This window comes from Phaseolus vulgaris, chromosome 9 (genome assembly GCF_051622355.1).
Source record: "Phaseolus vulgaris cultivar YP4 chromosome 9, ASM5162235v1, whole genome shotgun sequence".
Classification (NCBI taxonomy): domain Eukaryota; kingdom Viridiplantae; phylum Streptophyta; class Magnoliopsida; order Fabales; family Fabaceae; genus Phaseolus; species Phaseolus vulgaris.
The window spans coordinates 25,700,609-25,717,496 of record NC_143506.1 but is presented as its reverse complement, the minus strand read 5'-3'; the positions used below and the strand labels follow the sequence as shown (position 1 = coordinate 25,717,496).

General features: G+C 34.9%; 1 protein-coding gene across 2 annotated transcripts; it reads left to right on the top strand.

The window, feature by feature from the left end:
• The first annotated feature begins 10,673 nt into the window (after window positions 1-10,673).
• Window positions 10,674-16,360, top strand: RHD2 (NADPH/respiratory burst oxidase protein D). 2 transcript variants are annotated; one of them, XM_068627833.2, is made up of 12 exons: window positions 10,674-11,800; window positions 12,080-12,242; window positions 12,521-12,569; window positions 12,734-12,847; window positions 12,960-13,382; window positions 13,523-13,906; window positions 14,013-14,108; window positions 14,253-14,368; window positions 14,479-14,581; window positions 14,786-14,859; window positions 15,399-15,946; window positions 16,059-16,360. In XM_068627833.2, exons 1-12 carry the CDS (start codon window positions 11,188-11,190, stop codon window positions 16,166-16,168), a joined length of 2,793 nt encoding a protein of 930 aa, XP_068483934.2. In that variant the 5' UTR covers window positions 10,674-11,187; the 3' UTR covers window positions 16,169-16,360. The 2 variants fall into 2 exon arrangements, 1 of the variants encoding a protein (XP_068483934.2); XR_011082996.2 differs by having other exon boundaries at window positions 10,924-11,800; window positions 14,479-14,591.
• Window positions 16,361-16,888: the final 528 nt, after the last annotated feature.

The window sequence follows — 16,888 nt, the reverse complement described above, 5'->3', positions numbered from 1 at the left end:
TAGGATGAACTCTTTATCTTTAGAGTTAGAGAAGATGGCAAAACAGAAAGAACAACAAGAAATCGAAAACGAAGGTCTTGGAAAAGAAATTTCTGATTTGAAGAATGAAAACCTGAAATCTATCACGGAGAATGCTCAATTGTTCAAGGAGAATCAACTTTTGACCGAGAAGGTATCGGCGCTATCTTCTGCGAATGAATCCGACAAGAACACCATCAAACTTATGGATGAGGAGATTAATCAGCTAAGGACCAATGTTTTTGAAGCCAAAAGTTTTATATTTGAACAACACAAACTTGGCTTTGAGAAGGCTCTTCAACAAGAAAAATACTTTTATAAGACTCCTATTGATGAAGGTAATTTTGATATTAAGAAGGACTTTTATAATGGTGAGCTAGTTCCTGCTAATGAGATTCCGGATAATGATGCTGAAGATATTAATATCGAAAATTAGGTATAGGTTTTTAAGTTTTAGTTTGTCGGATACTTCTTGGTTACTTGCGGAGAAGTATAATTGTTTTGGAATGCTAGGTTTGTTGGATATTTGCATTCGTGATGTAATTCCTTTTTTTGGGAACTTTGTTAATATAAATGTTTAAGCTTTTGTGGTTATCATCGTAATTTTATCCTTTGTTATGTTCTGGTTAAAATTTTCTGTCTGTTATAACCGTTGTGAGGCTTGCCAGTTTTCGGTTCTTTTGTTGAAAGCGTTAAAAATGTTAGAATTGTTTGAGCTCACCTCTCGGTTTTAATGATCATTAGTTTAAACACGACATTCAGTTAGAGCATGAAGATATTGACTATGTTGTAACCTGGACCTTTCGGTTTTTTAAGCGTGATATTTCGGATTATAATCATTTTACATTAAAGATCTTTCGGTGTTTAACCCCATATTGATCCCTTGAGTTATTTATTTGAAATTTAAAACAAGTCATTTGTTAATAAAATTATTACCGGATTCTTTTGATTGGAATGTCAAAACAGTATTGTATTCTGTGAATATTGCATTTGGATTATTTGTTTTCGGTTTTTATCGCTCAAGCATTTTTTTTTAATTTTTACATTGTGAAGTATAAAGTTATTAATCAGAAACCTTTAATTTATTAAGGTTGATTCATAATTGATATATTATTGACTGGAATATGCAATTGTCGGTTTAGTAATGTATGTTGGATGAGTGGCTTTCGGTTTTTCGAATTGTATCTTTTAGCTCTGATCTTTCGGTTTTCGTTTGAGATAAAATGTTTAAGATTGACAATTTTTAAAGAAAGATTCTGATAGCAGGGATTTTCAAAAAACGAAAGCTAACTCTGATCTTTCGGTTTTCATGTGATTTGAAGGCTTTCAAGAGTGAGAAGTGTATTTATGTTTGTTCGGGAGGGATTTCACCTGAAGTGAAAGCATCCAAGCCCAAAAAAGTTATGTAAATCGACTCTCGGGTGGGATTTCACCTGAAATGAAAGCATCCAAACCCAAGGAAACTGTGTAAATCTCTTCTCGGGTGGGATTTCACCTGAAATGAAAGCATCCAAGCCCAAAGTTATGTAAATCTATTCTCGGGTGGGATTTCACCTGAAGTGAAAGCATCCAAGGCCGAGAAACGAAGAATGAATATGTACATAATGGAAGATAACAAGACGGATTGTTTCTTGAGAATTCTTCTTCATTATATGATAAGTAATTTACATCTATTTTAACTAAAATAAAATTTTAGATGACTTGCATTCCAGGTTCTCGGTATCATTTTCTCTTCCAAAGTTTCTAATCTATAAGCTCCATTTTGTAAGTTTTCTAGCACCCTAAAAGGACCTTCCCAATTGGATGCCAATTTTCCATGTCGTGGATCCTTTCGAGCATCAGTTCGCATTCTCCACACCAGATCACCTTCTTTAAAAGCCCTAAATCTGACTTTTGCATTAAATCTCTTCATTGCTCTTCGTTTGACTGCAGTCTCCTTTATTTTTGCTTTTTCTCTAAGTTCTTCAATAAGATCAAGATCGGTTCTCAAACACTCATTGTTGATATTCCAGTTTTCCATTTGTCTTCTTAACGTGGGTTCATTAACTTCTATTGGTAACATTGCGTCTGTTCCGTAAGTGAGATTGAACGGTGTTTCTCCAGTTGATGTTTGCGGTGTGCAACAATATGCCCATAAAATCTTCGGTAATTTCTCTGCCCATAATCCTTTAGCAGTCCCCAACCTCTTTTTTAATTGTCCAAGAATAACCTTGTTTGCAGCTTCAGCTTGTCCATTCGTTTGCGGATGTTCGACCGAAGTGGTTGTGGGCTTGATTCCCAAATCTGCATAAAATTCCATAAGTTTTTTGTCAATGAATTGTCGGCCATTGTTACTTACAATAGTATGTGGGATTCCGAATCGACATATTATATTGTTCCATATAAACGTTTGGACTTGCTGTGCCGTTATCTTTGTCAATGCCTCTGCTTCTATCCATTTTGTAAAGTAGTCTACAACTACTATCATGAATTTTGTTTGGCCTCGTCCAAGTGGGAATGGGCCAAGTATATCAATTCCCCATTTTGCAAATAGCCATGGAGATATGATTTCTTGCAACTCCTGCGCTGGGATATGATTTAAGCTCCAAAACTCTTGGCATTTTCTACATGTTTTGACATAAACTTCACAATCCTCTCAGATTGTTGGCCAATAATAACCAGCTCTGCAAACCTTTGTTGCCATTGTTCGAGCTCCGCAATGCAGTCCACAAATTCCTTCATGAAGTTCTTTGACCACATATTCTGCTTGTTCTTTGGTCAAACATTTTAACAAGGGCATGGAATATCCCCTTTTATATAGCTCATCACCGATTAGAATGAAACTAGCGACTTTCTTTGCTGTTTTGACATCCGGCTCAACACCTTGCTCCTGGGTCTTTATGATTTCGATGTATGTGTTTATCCAGTCATCTTTGGATGTTGCAATATTGAAGCATTCGTCCAGACTAACTGTCGGATGACTGAGGGTTTGTTGTATGACGAAATTGTGTTGCACTTGCCTTTGTTGGCTTGCTAATTTAGACAATGAATCTGCTTTCATATTCAATTCTCTTGGAATGTATTTCATCTCGGCCTTGTTAAAACATTGCATAATATTTAAGACTTTATGATAATATTTCATTAACAAAGGGTCTTTTACCTGATACTCCCCGTGCATTTGTCCCACCGACAGCTGTGAATCAGTTTTGCAAAGGACATTTTCCACTCCCATGTCTCTAGCTAATAACAATCCTGCAACAAGAGCTTCATATTCGGCCTGGTTGTTGGATGATTTGAACTCGAATTTTAGCGCCATTTCGACTTGGAAATTATCTGGTCCTTCAAGTACTATTCCTGCTCCGCTTCCTCTTTTGCTTGACGCGCCATCTACATACAAAGTCCACTGGTCCTGTTGTGCTGATGTTGGCATCTGAATGATAAAATCTGCAAGAGATTGGGCTTTGATTGGTCCTCTTGGTTCGTATTTGATTCCATATTCCGAAAGCTCCATTGACCATGTCACCATTCGACCTGCAAGCTCTGGTTTTTTTTAAATTTTAGATATTGGAAAATCTGTCCTCACTATTACCTGATGATTCTGAAAATATGGTCGAAGGCGTCTTGCAGCATACACTAATGTTAGGGCAACTCTCTCAACTTTGGGATATCTGGTTTCGGCATTTTGTAGGGTTCTACTCACAAAATATATCGGTTTCTGCTCTGGGTTTTCTTGGATTAAAGAGGCTCCTATTGCTTCATTTGAAGTGGCTAAGTAGACTATGATGGGTTGATTGGGTACAGGTTTTACTAAGATTGGAGGTTCAGCCACCATGCTCTTTATTTGAGATAAAGCTTGCTCACATTGTTCACTCCACACAAAATTTTCAGATTTTTTCAACAAGTTTATAATCGGTTTAGTTTTCTCAGCCAATATTGGCAGAAATCTTGATAATGAATTCAACTTTCCTACTAGCCTTTGCACTTCTTTTAGGTTTTTTGGTCTTCCCGTCTGCATGATTGCCTCACATTTGTCAGGATTAGCTTCGATTCCTCTGTTTGTCAACATGAATCCCAAAAATTTTCCTCCTCTGACGCCGAAAATGCATTTTTCTGGATTAAGTCGAATATTGTATTTCCTTATTTGAGCAAACACTTCTTCAAGATCTTCCAGGTGTTTCTGTATCTCATTTGATTTAACATTCATGTCATCAACATACACTTCTAGGTTCTTTCCAATCTGTTCTTTAAACACTTTGTCCATCAATCTTTGGTATGTTGCCCCAGCATTCTTCAAGCCGAAAGGCATGACTTTATAACAATAATTTGCAACATCAGTGGTGAAAGCTGTTTTCGGGATATCAGGTGCATACATCTGTATTTGATTATACCCCGAATAAGCATCAAGGAAACTCATCATCTCTTGGCCAGATGCCCCATCAACTGGTCGGTCTATGTTAGGCAATGGATATGTGTCTTTTGGGCAAGCTTTGTTCAAATCGGTGTAATCTGTACACATTCTCCATTGTCCATTTGGTTTTTTGACGAGTACCACATTAGACAACCATGTAGTATACTTAGCTTCTCGGATAAAACCAACTTGTATTAACTTTTGAGTTTCTTCAATTGCTGCCTGTCGTCGTTCTTCTCCTAACTTTCTTCGTTTTTGAGATACTGGCTTTGCTTCCCGGCAAACAGATAATTTGTGACACATTACCTCTGGATCAATTCCAGGGATATCAGATGGCCGCCAGGCAAATAAATCCTTATTGCTACGCAACAGTGTGATAAGTTTGCTAAGCAATTCATCAGGCATACTTCCACTTACATAAGTGCATTGTCTGTCGTCTTGGCCTAACAGTACTGCTGTCGTTTCTTCTTTCGGTTCCAACCTTTCCTCATTCAATCTGGGATCCAAGTCCACCATGGCTACTATTTTTTCAGCATCTTTATCCATCTTCAAATTCATTTTTAGACCTGCTGCATAACATTCTCGAGCATCTCTTTGATTGACATAAACTGTCGCTATCTCTCCTTTTTCTGTTGGGAATTTCATGGCCAAATGCGGTGTTGACACGATTGCTCCTAACTTATTTAAGGAAGATCGTCCTAGCAACACATTGTATGAAGTGGATGCATCCACCACCAGATATCGGATTTTAATTTTTCTAATTTTGCTACCTCTTCCAAATGTTGTTACCAAATCAACATACCCCTTTGTGTTAACTCTTTCGCCTGAAAAGCCAATGATTTGCTCTCGGAAAGGCACTATGTCTTCTTCTCTCAAATGCAACCTTTTAAACGTATCCCAGAACAAGATATCAACCGAACTCCCTTGATCAACCAGGGTCTTCATGACAGCATATTCGGCTATTTCAACCGTGATCACCATAGATCATCATGATCTGGATCAATTTCTTGAAAGTCTTCGTCTGTGAAAAGCATTGGTGGTAAAGTTCTTCTTTTAAAAACATGATTAACAGCCCTGATATTTCTCCAATGTTGCTTTCGTGCAGATGAGGATTCCTTCCCAGAAAAACCTCCTGAGATCGTATTTATAAACCCCCTAACCGGTCTTCCCAAACTTCGCTCTCTGCTTCGTCTTACTGACTGGGTGTTTTGATAGATTCTATCTCTTCTTTCGTCTGGCCTTCCAACCCTTCTTTCATCTCTTTTTTCCACTCGTTTATTTTCTCTCCTTTCAAACCTTTCAACCCTTCTTTCACCCAGCTCTCGCCCCCTCACATCTCTCTCAGGACTCAACCATGCTCTTGCGTTTCCCCTTTGAACAAAGCGTTTTAACTGCCCGGCATGAATCAACTCTTCTATTCTGTCTTTCAACCCAATACATTCTTTTGTATGATGACCATGATTTTTATGATATTCACAATGTTTGGTGCGGTCTGCCCTTTCTGGTGTTCTTGCTTTTCTTGGTGATGGTATTATTTCGGCTGCCATGGCTTCTTGTAAAATTCTTGATCTGTTTTGTATTTAGAGGTGTGTATTGCTGGAACTTTCGAGTTCTGAACTCTTCTCGGGCTCTTCTTGCAACAGGCGGGTGTTCTCTTTCTGTCACCCTCTTCTCACCTCCATCAACCCTTACTTGGTTTCGAAATTCCCTTAATTCTTCCATTTGCATAAATTTTGATGCTCGTTGCCTTAGTTCATCCAAATTGATCGCAGGTTTCTTGCAAAGACTATCGGCAAATGGTCCCGGTTTTAATGCCGTTATCATATGATGCATGGTAACCTCTGGACTAAGATTTCGGATCCCCAAAGCAACCTTTCCAAAACGTTCCATGAACATTCTTAAAGACTCTCCTTTCTCTTGTCTTATGTTCACTAAGGCGATTGACGTTAAATGATGAGGACGACTAGTTGCAAATTGAGCACCGAACTTTTCTATCAACGTATCAAAACAATCTATACTCAAAGGTGGGAGGCGTGTAAACCAGCTCAATGTTGCCCCTTTCAGAGTTGTAGGAAATACTCTGCACATAACAGCATCATTCCATGTATACAAGCTGATTTGAGTAGTATATATTGCAATATGCTCATCAGGGTCCGTACTCCCATCATATTTGTCAATGGTCAAGTTCTTCCAATTGTCAGGCAACAGAGTATCAATTATAACATCATAAAACGGATGTTTTCTAGAAGATGTTCCTGCACAAACCCCAGAGTTTTCAAGCCATCTTCTTCTGGTTTGAGAATTTTCGTTATGATATAGCCTCTCATTCACTTGTATCCCAGGTTGGACAGTTTCGAAAGATGAATTCAAAACCGTTTCCTCTTGTAACTTTCTCCTCATGTGTGCGTTTTCGGCTCTTAACATACTCAATTCTTCTTCATTATTCTTTTTTAACATCTCGAATTCTTTTTGTAATTGGACCAACATTGCCATTGGCATGTTAACATTGTCTTCCCGATCTCCACCTTGTTCTCCTCCTTGACTCATCTTGTCTTTAACCCTTCTCAATTGACCCTCGGCCCCACGGTGGGCGCCAAAATGTTCTTACAACAAGGACCAAGAACACTTGAAATGGGTTAACAAGACTAATCCTTCAATCTTGGGCTGAATACTATCTTGGGCTGAATACTATCTTGGGCTGGATACTATCTTGGGCTGGATACTTAACTTCTCTCCTTGATGGGAACTCTTGGCTTCTCCTCTCGGTTGGTGCTCTCGGCTTCTCTTCTCGGCTGATGCTCTCGGCTTCTCTTCACAACAGGTGGGGGGTACCTGCAAGTCGCTCCGATGCCAAAGTCAGAAAAGGTTTAACATTCATCAGATAAAATCACTCTTACCTTTTTCTTACTCTGAACTTCTATTTATAGAGTTTCCTTAATGGACTTTTCTCCTTTTCTGTTGGACTTTCTCTTTACACCTTTTTATTACTTACACACTCCTCCTGTGGGTTTTAAACTTAATTGGGTTTCATTTTTATAGTAATATTTATATTTTATTTTATTCTTTAACATATATTTTTTTCATTCTCGGTTTCAACCTTTTTCCCTCGTTTACTTAATGTTGTTCTCGGCCTAAACCTCTCGGTTTTAGCCTACCAGTACAAAAATAAATATGTGAAACAAATAAGAATGTGAATATTTTATAAATCAGATATTTTTTTACATCAAATATGAAGCAGCTTAAATGTTTTATTGTTTCTGTGTTGGTTCAACTAATAATAAAGTGACAAAGTAAAGTCAATTTCAAATTGCAAAGGCATGGCACTATCTTAGACCCCACCATTTTGCCTCAGCTAGTGCTTAGCTTAGACCTGCCGAAACCACTTTCTCTCAATTTACTCCACCTACTATCTATTCAATTTCTGTGGAATTTGTTGTTATATATATAATTTCTTTTAAAAATAATATATATATATATATATATATAATTTTAATTTTTTTAAATATATTATCATTTTATAAAACAATTCAATCCGTAAGTTTGTGATAGATTCAAATAACTTAAGTAAAATGTAAAAATATTATCAAAATTAAAACACAGATTTATCATATTGGAAAGACTTTACATAACTATCACTCTTATCCGAAATATTTTTGTCAACAATTATCTCACTCACACACACGTGTATATATATATATATATATATATATATATATATCATTAATATTTTTTCAAAAAATTATTTTAAATTTTAGTAATATTTTTTTAAAAAGATTGATTTTTCCTGACTTGGTGTAATTACTTTTAAATTATGGTATCTTAAGTACTGCTGCTCTTAGATTTATGATTAAGGTCATCTGACTAGACTTATTTTTCATTTTTTTTTCCTTAAAGTAAAAATTAGACTAATTTTTTTACAAAACTTTAAAATTTAGTTTATTTTCAAAAAAAATAATGAAAATAGAATTCCTACATAAGATAATGGAAATTGTGTAACACCCTAAACGTTGTGTAACATCCTAAGTATTAGTCACTTGAGAAAAAACAAAATTCGTTTGAACAATAATATTTCGAAATTTTAAGAGAGATACAATTACCTTAACATGACTTTCAGCCAAACTAAAAATAAACATAATATTGTTATAATTTTACACATTTGTACTACTCTAATATACAATTTATTATAATCATTATTTATTATTATTATTATTAATGATATTATTATTGTTATTATTAATTTTATCAACAATTTAGTGTTAGACGAAATTGAACCTAACTCTTATAAATAACACATAACCTATAACCACTGTACTAGATAAACTTTGTTATACATAATATAAAATTTGCAAGTTATAAATATAATTTAATTTGAGCATTCTAAATTCAATATCTCGTTCTGAGCAAATAAAATCAGATATACGACCAAATCAATTTAAACCATAATATTATGAACAACTTGGTATTAATAACACTCCATGATGTTAAATCAAATTCAAAATAGTTTCTCTTATATGACAACTATGGAGAGTTGAAAATGAAAAAAAAAACATACAAACTTAATAAAACATTACCAAAACAATTATAACAGATTTGAATGATGAACTAATTGAAAGAATAATATTTATCAAAGATAAATGTGTAATTTTGAAACCCTTAAAAGATAACAATGCAAATTTGAAAACACTTAAAGATAACCAAAAAGTTAGAAATAAAGATTAAATTTACTTTAAAGTGGATTATGACCACATAGAAATATTTTATAGTGAAATATCTTTTACTTAGTATGACCAGAAAAGATAAAAGATGATTATGAATTGAAGAAGAGAGACTACTAAGAGTTGAAGTATAAAGAAGAAAGAAGAAGGAAAATAAATCCCTTTTATAAATTACAAAGAGCATTTGGAGATTCTCTTATATTGTACTTTACTTCTTGAATGATGTGGGATGTTTTAAGGTATTTGTTTGTTACTTTGATACATACATGTACTTTGTTGTGTATCAATATTTTAATTTTAATATTATATATTATTTTATTATGCGGTTCTCTATAACTTCTTTAATATGTTTTCCATTATTTATTTATTACTTTACTTATTTTTAATACTTAATTGTACTCAAATTCTTATATTTTGTTTTTTTAAATAATATTAAACAAAAATATAAAATAACTGAAACATTTTATTAGTGTAATCGATATGTAATTTCCTTAATTGATGTTATATACAATTTATAAATCATTGCTGAGATAGTTTCATAAATTAAAACATTTGTAGTGTTTTTACAAATTTAATTTTTTATTTTAATATTTTTTACAAATTTTTTTTATTTTTAAGCTAAAAAATTGGCAAACAATGTTCGCTTTTATACTTTAAACTTTTATTGTAGGCTTTTAATTTAAAAAATAACTTTTAGTAAAATAAAAGCTACGCCATACGTCTCTTAAGAATATTTCTTGCAGTTATGTATATACAAAAACACCCTTAAATTGATTTTTAATTATTTTAATGTACTAATTTCCTTCAAAATATAAAGCACTTTCATTATTCATTCAATTATGCATGTATGTTTTTCTTATAGTTTTAAATATTTCCTTTTTTATGTTCTCAAAATTTTACTATAACTGAAAAATACATACTTATAAATGTTCTTATATACATTAAAAAAACATAGTTGGAATAAGACAGTAATACCAAATAAATGTGCTCTTATAAACATTAAAATTAAATTAAAAAGAATAGATAGCACACTTGACTATAAAATATCTTTTCCACAACAACTGGGCTAGTGAATCTGTCAGTTCAAATATTATTTCAATGTTAATTGTATTCTTTTATTCAGCATATTAATCACTTGTTTAATTAAATAGTTAGTGCAGGATTGGATAGTAAGAAGAAAAATAAGAATGATTAAAACTAATGGGCAAATAAATATTTGAAGTAGTCACCTTTTATCCTTCAACAAAGTGCTTAAAGTTGTAGAACATACTTTCTTGATTTCAATAAGCAAAGAAAGTAAATGGTAAAGACGAAATATCCCAAATTTTTTTTATAGAAAAATGTTACTTTTGAGAATTGCACATATTTCACATTAACATTTCAGTAAAAAAATATAGATTTTTTTCAATGGTAATCATCACGTGGAGGGTGTTCATACCAGGATTCTTTTTTTATAGTTTCATTAATGGGTCTATAATATATTATATTAAATTCTTAAAGTCTTTGTCTGAGTGAGTTTTAATATTTGGAGAGGCAGAACTTGTTTAATCCTTAATTGCCTGCCACATATCACTGTAAGTCCTTTTGGAATTTTCCTTTATTGTCTCCCATCTTAGCTCATTTCCAACAAACCAATTTCACCAAAATCTCATGTCACTTTTCACAATTATGTAGAGATTCATGTTAATGGTGTGTCATTTCCAACAAAGACCTTCACAACCATGATAATTTCCAAACATAACATCATGCTAATTAAAAACTTTCTTGTGTTTGTTAAATTAAAAAAAAAATTATTGTTTTTTCACGACAATGGTGTCTTTTTTTTTCTTTCTTTCTTTTAGTATTATTATGATTATAATAAGAATGACACAGTATTAAAACATATGATTCTCCTACTTCACCTCTTCTTTATCAAGAAATTGCAAAAACATTGGAGAAACCTTATCAGATGTGTGTGTGAAGTGAGAAGATGTGAGGAGGAAGTAGGATCTTGGGTATCTCAGAAGACACTTGTCCTAACTTGCATAAGAATCTGCATCTGGGAACCTCGAACTCAGGCATAAGAAAATGGGAACAGACGAGGTTGGAGGAGCTTCTGCAGATTCACATCTGCGTGATTCTGACATAGAACTCATTGGTGGTGAAAGGGCACCTCACAGTGGACCACTGAGCAAAAGGGTAGGCAGAAGAAGTTCCAAGTTGAGCAACGCTTCAGCCTCCACTTCCGGCTCTGACGTTGGCCACAGCATATCCCAGGAACAAGATGAAGGAGACTACGTTGAGGTCACTATGGATATCAAAGGAGACTCTGTGGCTCTTCACAGTGTTATACCTGTTGCAGGGAACAGCGATCAGGGGGAAGATGAGAAACTGGTTTTGCTTGGTAAAGGCATGGAGAAGAAAAGGTCCTTTGGTGCTTCTGTTGTGAGAAGTGCTTCCATTCGCATACAACAAGTGTCTCAGGAGCTGAAGCGTTTGGCTTCCTCGTCCAAGCAAGGTGCAACTGCGAGAGTGCACTATGACAGGACCAAATCTGCAGCTTCCCACGCTCTCAAGGGACTCAAGTTTATCAGCAAGACTGATGGGGGTGCAGGGTGGGCTGAGGTTGAAAAGAAATTTGATGCTCTCACTGCTTCCACTAATGGGTACCTGCATCGCTCTCTCTTTGCCAAGTGCATAGGTATATATATTTGAGTTTCTGAACATCAGACCGTGATTTTCGAGAAATTATTACATGGGTCAGCACTTTCATGGTCACTGACAATTCCATGTAACACATGATTGAGTTTTGTTAACTCTTTCTCGTAGAAATCAATTACACGTCACATAGAGAATTGCAGTAATCATGGACATTTGGTGATTGAGGATCGTTAATAATTTCTCATGTTTTTCATCATCTTGCTTCAAGTGTTGTTGGTCTATAGAGTAGTTAGTGAGATATGTTTGGTTTTAATTGTAGGGATGAACAAGGAATCAGAGGCCTTTGCAGTGGAGCTCTTTGATGCACTCTCTAGGAAGAGGGAAATTCAAAGTGATTCTATTACTAAGGTCCAGTTGAAGGACTTTTGGGAGCAGATTTCTGACCAGAGTTTCGATTCTAGGCTCAGGACATTCTTTGACATGTAAGGCGATGTTTGATTTATTTCAAACAGATGTCTGACCAGAGTTTAGTTTCTTTCAAAAAGTTTAGTTGAAAAAACTTATTTGTTTTGTTTTCAATTGGGTCTGATTGTAAACTGAGTGTTGCTTTAAATTTTCCCTTTAAAACTCAGTTTGAAAGTTTATAGACTTCAATCCAAGCATACTCTTATTCTTTGCTTTTTCTAATGTATATAAAGTGTAAATGAAAGAGTATGTGGCGAATGCGGAAGTGTGTTACCAAGTTTAATTTTTAATGCAGGGTTGATAAAGATGCGGATGGAAGAATCACCGAGGAAGAAATTAAAGAGGTATGGAATCATAAATTCACCACTAAGGAATTAGAGTATTGTCACTTTTTAGTCTCATCAACTGACAGAATCGTTAGCATAGTTTTATGGGAAACTTTTTCTGATTGATATTTTGTTCCCATCGGAATAAGATTTTCCTTGATTGTGATTTATTCTGTTTTCAGATTATCTGCCTTAGTGCCACTACCAACAAACTGGCAAATATACAGAAGCAGGCAGAGGAATATGCAGCTTTGATTATGGAGGAACTTGACCCTGATGACACAGGATTCATCATGGTAATTACATAAGCCTATTTCATAAAATAGGAATCAAAATGTATTCACTGCTATAGATTCTCATCGTAGCCACATTTATTTTGTAATATGATGACTGTTACTGGGAAAACAGGTAAACGACCTAGAGATGCTCTTGCTGCATGGACCGACCCATTCTACAAGAGGAGATAGCAAGTACCTGAGTCAAATGCTAAGCTTAAAGCTTAAGCCCACACATGAAGAAAATCCTATTAGGAGGTGGTATACAAACACCATGTACTTCCTGCAGGACAATTGGCAGAGAACTTGGGTATTGGTATTGTGGATTGTTGTGATGTTAGGTCTATTTGCCTACAAATTTGTTGAGTATAGGAGAAAAGATGCATATGAGGTGATGGGCCATTGTGTATGCATGGCCAAAGGTGCTGCTGAGACACTTAAATTGAACATGGCTATTATCTTGTTACCGGTTTGCCGAAACACCATCACCTGGCTCAGGAACAAGACCAAACTTGGCATTATGGTTCCTTTTGATGACAACCTCAACTTCCACAAGGTAATGTTTACTTCCGGTTCTTCATTTCAGAATTGAGAGTAACTAAAAGAGAACTATGTCCAAATGTTTGTTGGGACTTGGAAGCTTTCAAAACTCAAAAGCTAAAGAAATTTGTAATAGTCTTTTTTTTTCTTTTGCAGTTGATAGCTGTGGCAGTAGCTATTGGCGTTGGTATACATGGTATCTATCATCTTTCTTGTGACTTTCCTCGACTTATTGATGCAAGTAGTGAGAATTGGGAGCTGATGGAACCATTTTTTGGAGATCAACCATCAAGTTATTGGTTTTTTGTGAAATCATGGGAAGGAGTAACAGGGATTATAATGGTTGTTCTAATGGCAATAGCTTTCACTTTAGCTACCCCTTGGTTCAGAAGAGGCAGGGTCAAGCTTCCCAAGCCCCTCGATAATCTCACTGGCTTCAACGCCTTTTGGTATTCACATCATCTCTTTGTCATTGTCTATGCCCTGCTCATTGTGCACGGAATAAAACTTTTCTTGACCAAAGAATGGTACAAGAAAACGGTTAGCACCTTCCTTCATTAGAGTAAAGAGCTTCCTATACTTAACAGTTTAAAAATTCTTTCTGAATTCCAATTAACATTTTGGGAATATGTTATGTGTTTTGTAGACCTGGATGTATTTGGCTATTCCCATTGTTATATACTTCTTGGAAAGATTGACTAGAGCACTCAGATCAAGCATAAAGCCTGTGAGAATATTAAAGGTGAGCATGGAATGAGAAATAACTCATTATATGAAAGAAATATAGGTCTGATGGTTAAATACTTTTGGCTAATCTATAAAGTTTGGTTCATAAAAAGATTCTTAAAATGTATGTCTCACTACATTTTCACTCCCCAATTTAAAGGTGGCTGTTTATCCTGGAAATGTGTTGACTCTTCATATGTCAAAGCCCCAGGGATTCAGATACAGGAGTGGACAATACATGTTTCTTAATTGTGCTGCTGTGTCTCCATTTGAATGGTATGAATTTGAAGAAACATGAGCAACCCTTGTGTTCTACATCTAATTTAATGCTCTTATTTTCCAATATCTAAGTTGTTCATAGTTAAACATTGTATATGCTTTCTCAGGCATCCATTTTCTATAACCTCTGCCCCTGGTGATGATTACCTTAGCGTTCATATCAGAACACTTGGTGATTGGACCCGGAGTCTCAAAGTCAAGTTCTCAGAGGTGAATTCAGGTTAATTTTTGTTGGATAGTGTTATTTGGACAACAATTGACACCGCAAAACTGACTATTCCTAACACTGTTACATAAATTTCTTTGTCGGTGCAATATAACTTAAACTTTTTATTTTTCATTGTTTTTATCATTGCTTTCTTTGATTTTTTTTTTTCTGATGAGCCAGGATTGTACTTTTTTTGTGTCTTTCAGTGTTGCCAGCCACCTGACAACGGCAAAAGTGGACTTCTAAGAGCTGATAACTTGCAAGGAGATGGAAGTCCCAGGTAATTAAGCCAACATTTAGAAGAACAAAAACACCATTATCTTAGTATTAAACATAAGTCAAACATATTTAGAAAACAAATTATCTTTTCACACTTTATGCATGAATTAAACGCAAGAATTTTTTTTTACCCTTTCATCATTCTCCTTTATTTCCTAGTCAAACCAAAATAAATAATATACAGTAAACCAAAACTATGTAAAACTTTTCGTTAAAATCGAAGGCGAAGCAGTGGATTTAGCATTCCAATTGCGTTTGAAACATTCTTAATGATACGAACTTGTTTTCGTTATTTTGTCGGGATGTCAATAAACAACAATTGTTGCCGACAACATGGCCCATCCCACCTCCACGCGCTTGGATATTTTTGTAATCCAAGTGGCCGAAGCAAATAGTTGTTGTATATAATAATTTGGATTTTGGACTCATCCACAAAGCAAATAATTTATTAATTTTGAGTTGATGAAAGTGTTTGATATTCTTAGGACTTATCTTGAATTGAATAGTGACAAAGAAGTAGTTTTGATTTTTGTTATGCAGTGCTCTCCCTAAAGTTATGATTGATGGTCCATACGGAGCACCAGCCCAAGACTACAAGCAATATGAGGTGGTGTTGCTGGTGGGGCTGGGAATAGGAGCCACCCCAATGATCAGTATTGTGAAGGACATAGTGAACAACATGAAGGCCATGGAAGAGGAAGAGGGGAGGAACATGGAGGAGGGAGAGAGTGGGAAATCAGCAAGAACAACCCCACAGAAAAAAAATGGTGTGAACAAGTTTAACACTAGGAGGGCTTACTTTTATTGGGTGACAAGGGAGCAAGGTTCTTTTGACTGGTTCAAAGGGGTGATGAATGAGGTGGCTGAAGAGGATCACAAGGGTGTGATTGAACTCCACAACTATTGCACCAGTGTGTATGAAGAGGGTGATGCTCGCTCTGCTCTCATTGCCATGTTGCAATCTCTGAACCATGCTAAGAATGGCGTGGACATTGTCTCTGGCACGCGTGTCAAATCCCACTTTGCCAAACCCAATTGGCGCAGTGTCTACAAACGCATTGCAGTTACTTATCCTCGGGCTCGTGTCGGTCAGTTTCTTCCTCACATCTAAACATCATTTTCTTCTGTTTCTGAAAGTGCTTTTTAGCGTTTACATCAACTTTTGCTTATGTGATGATGTTAAGGTTGTTTATAATGCAGGGGTGTTTTACTGTGGGCCACCAGCGTTAACGAAGGAGCTTGGTCAGTTAGCTTCGGATTTCTCTCGTAACACAACCACCAGATATGATTTCCACAAAGAAAATTTCTAATAAGTGGAAACTTTTATTATTCATTACACGTGTTTCTATAAATCCTAATTAACTACCAAAGGTTGGTTGGTCGTTGGTCAATAATGGTAAAATACTTAATATAACATTGCACTATTTCATGAATGTAAGCCTAATTTTAAATGTTCAAATGCTTTTTATGAGCCTTTTCAGAATATATTTTTTCTAAACAAATAGTTTGTACTCTCTAATTACTTCTTGGAATGTATTTTTAATGTCGTTCCTTTATATGATCCAATTCATCCATCATGTTTCTAAGAATTAATCGATAACAATTATTAAATAGTTTATAGTAGTTTTAAGAAAAATTCAAATTGGCCGATCTATTTACTCAACCATTTTGATAGGTATACTCTATCCCTCAATTAAGTTTTGAATGTGCTCATCCACTTCTAAACTCTTAATCTAAAAATTTTGTAAGAAGTAAAGAAAATATTGTGATATAATTAAAATAAGATTTAAATATTTTATTATTAAACTGAAAATGTTTTTTAAATAAAAATTTGGTTAACAAGTTTTATTTTAAAATAATCATATTTTTTTCCATAAAACCTTTTTCTTTCTCCTCTGATTTCTCTATAAATTTCTAACTCCCGCGTTTGTCAGTTTGACGATCAAAGGACGTCATTGAGTTCTTGATAGAGATTAAAGCAAGTTTGAAATCTCCAAGTACTCATGGATCAAAATTCTCGGGTCAATTTG

What these genes read in the sequence shown, in the direction of transcription:
- RHD2 (XM_068627833.2), top strand. Translation starts at nt 11,188, where the DNA reads ATGGGAACAGACGAGGTTGGAGGAGCTTCTGCAGATTCACATCTGCGT. An exon ending in CCGAGGAAGAAATTAAAGAG is followed by an intron (nt 12,570 to 12,733) that starts GTATGGAATCAT and finishes TTCTGTTTTCAG; the next exon opens with ATTATCTGCCTTAGTGCCAC. An exon ending in GCTGTGTCTCCATTTGAATG is followed by an intron (nt 14,369 to 14,478) that starts GTATGAATTTGA and finishes ATGCTTTCTCAG; the next exon opens with GCATCCATTTTCTATAACCT.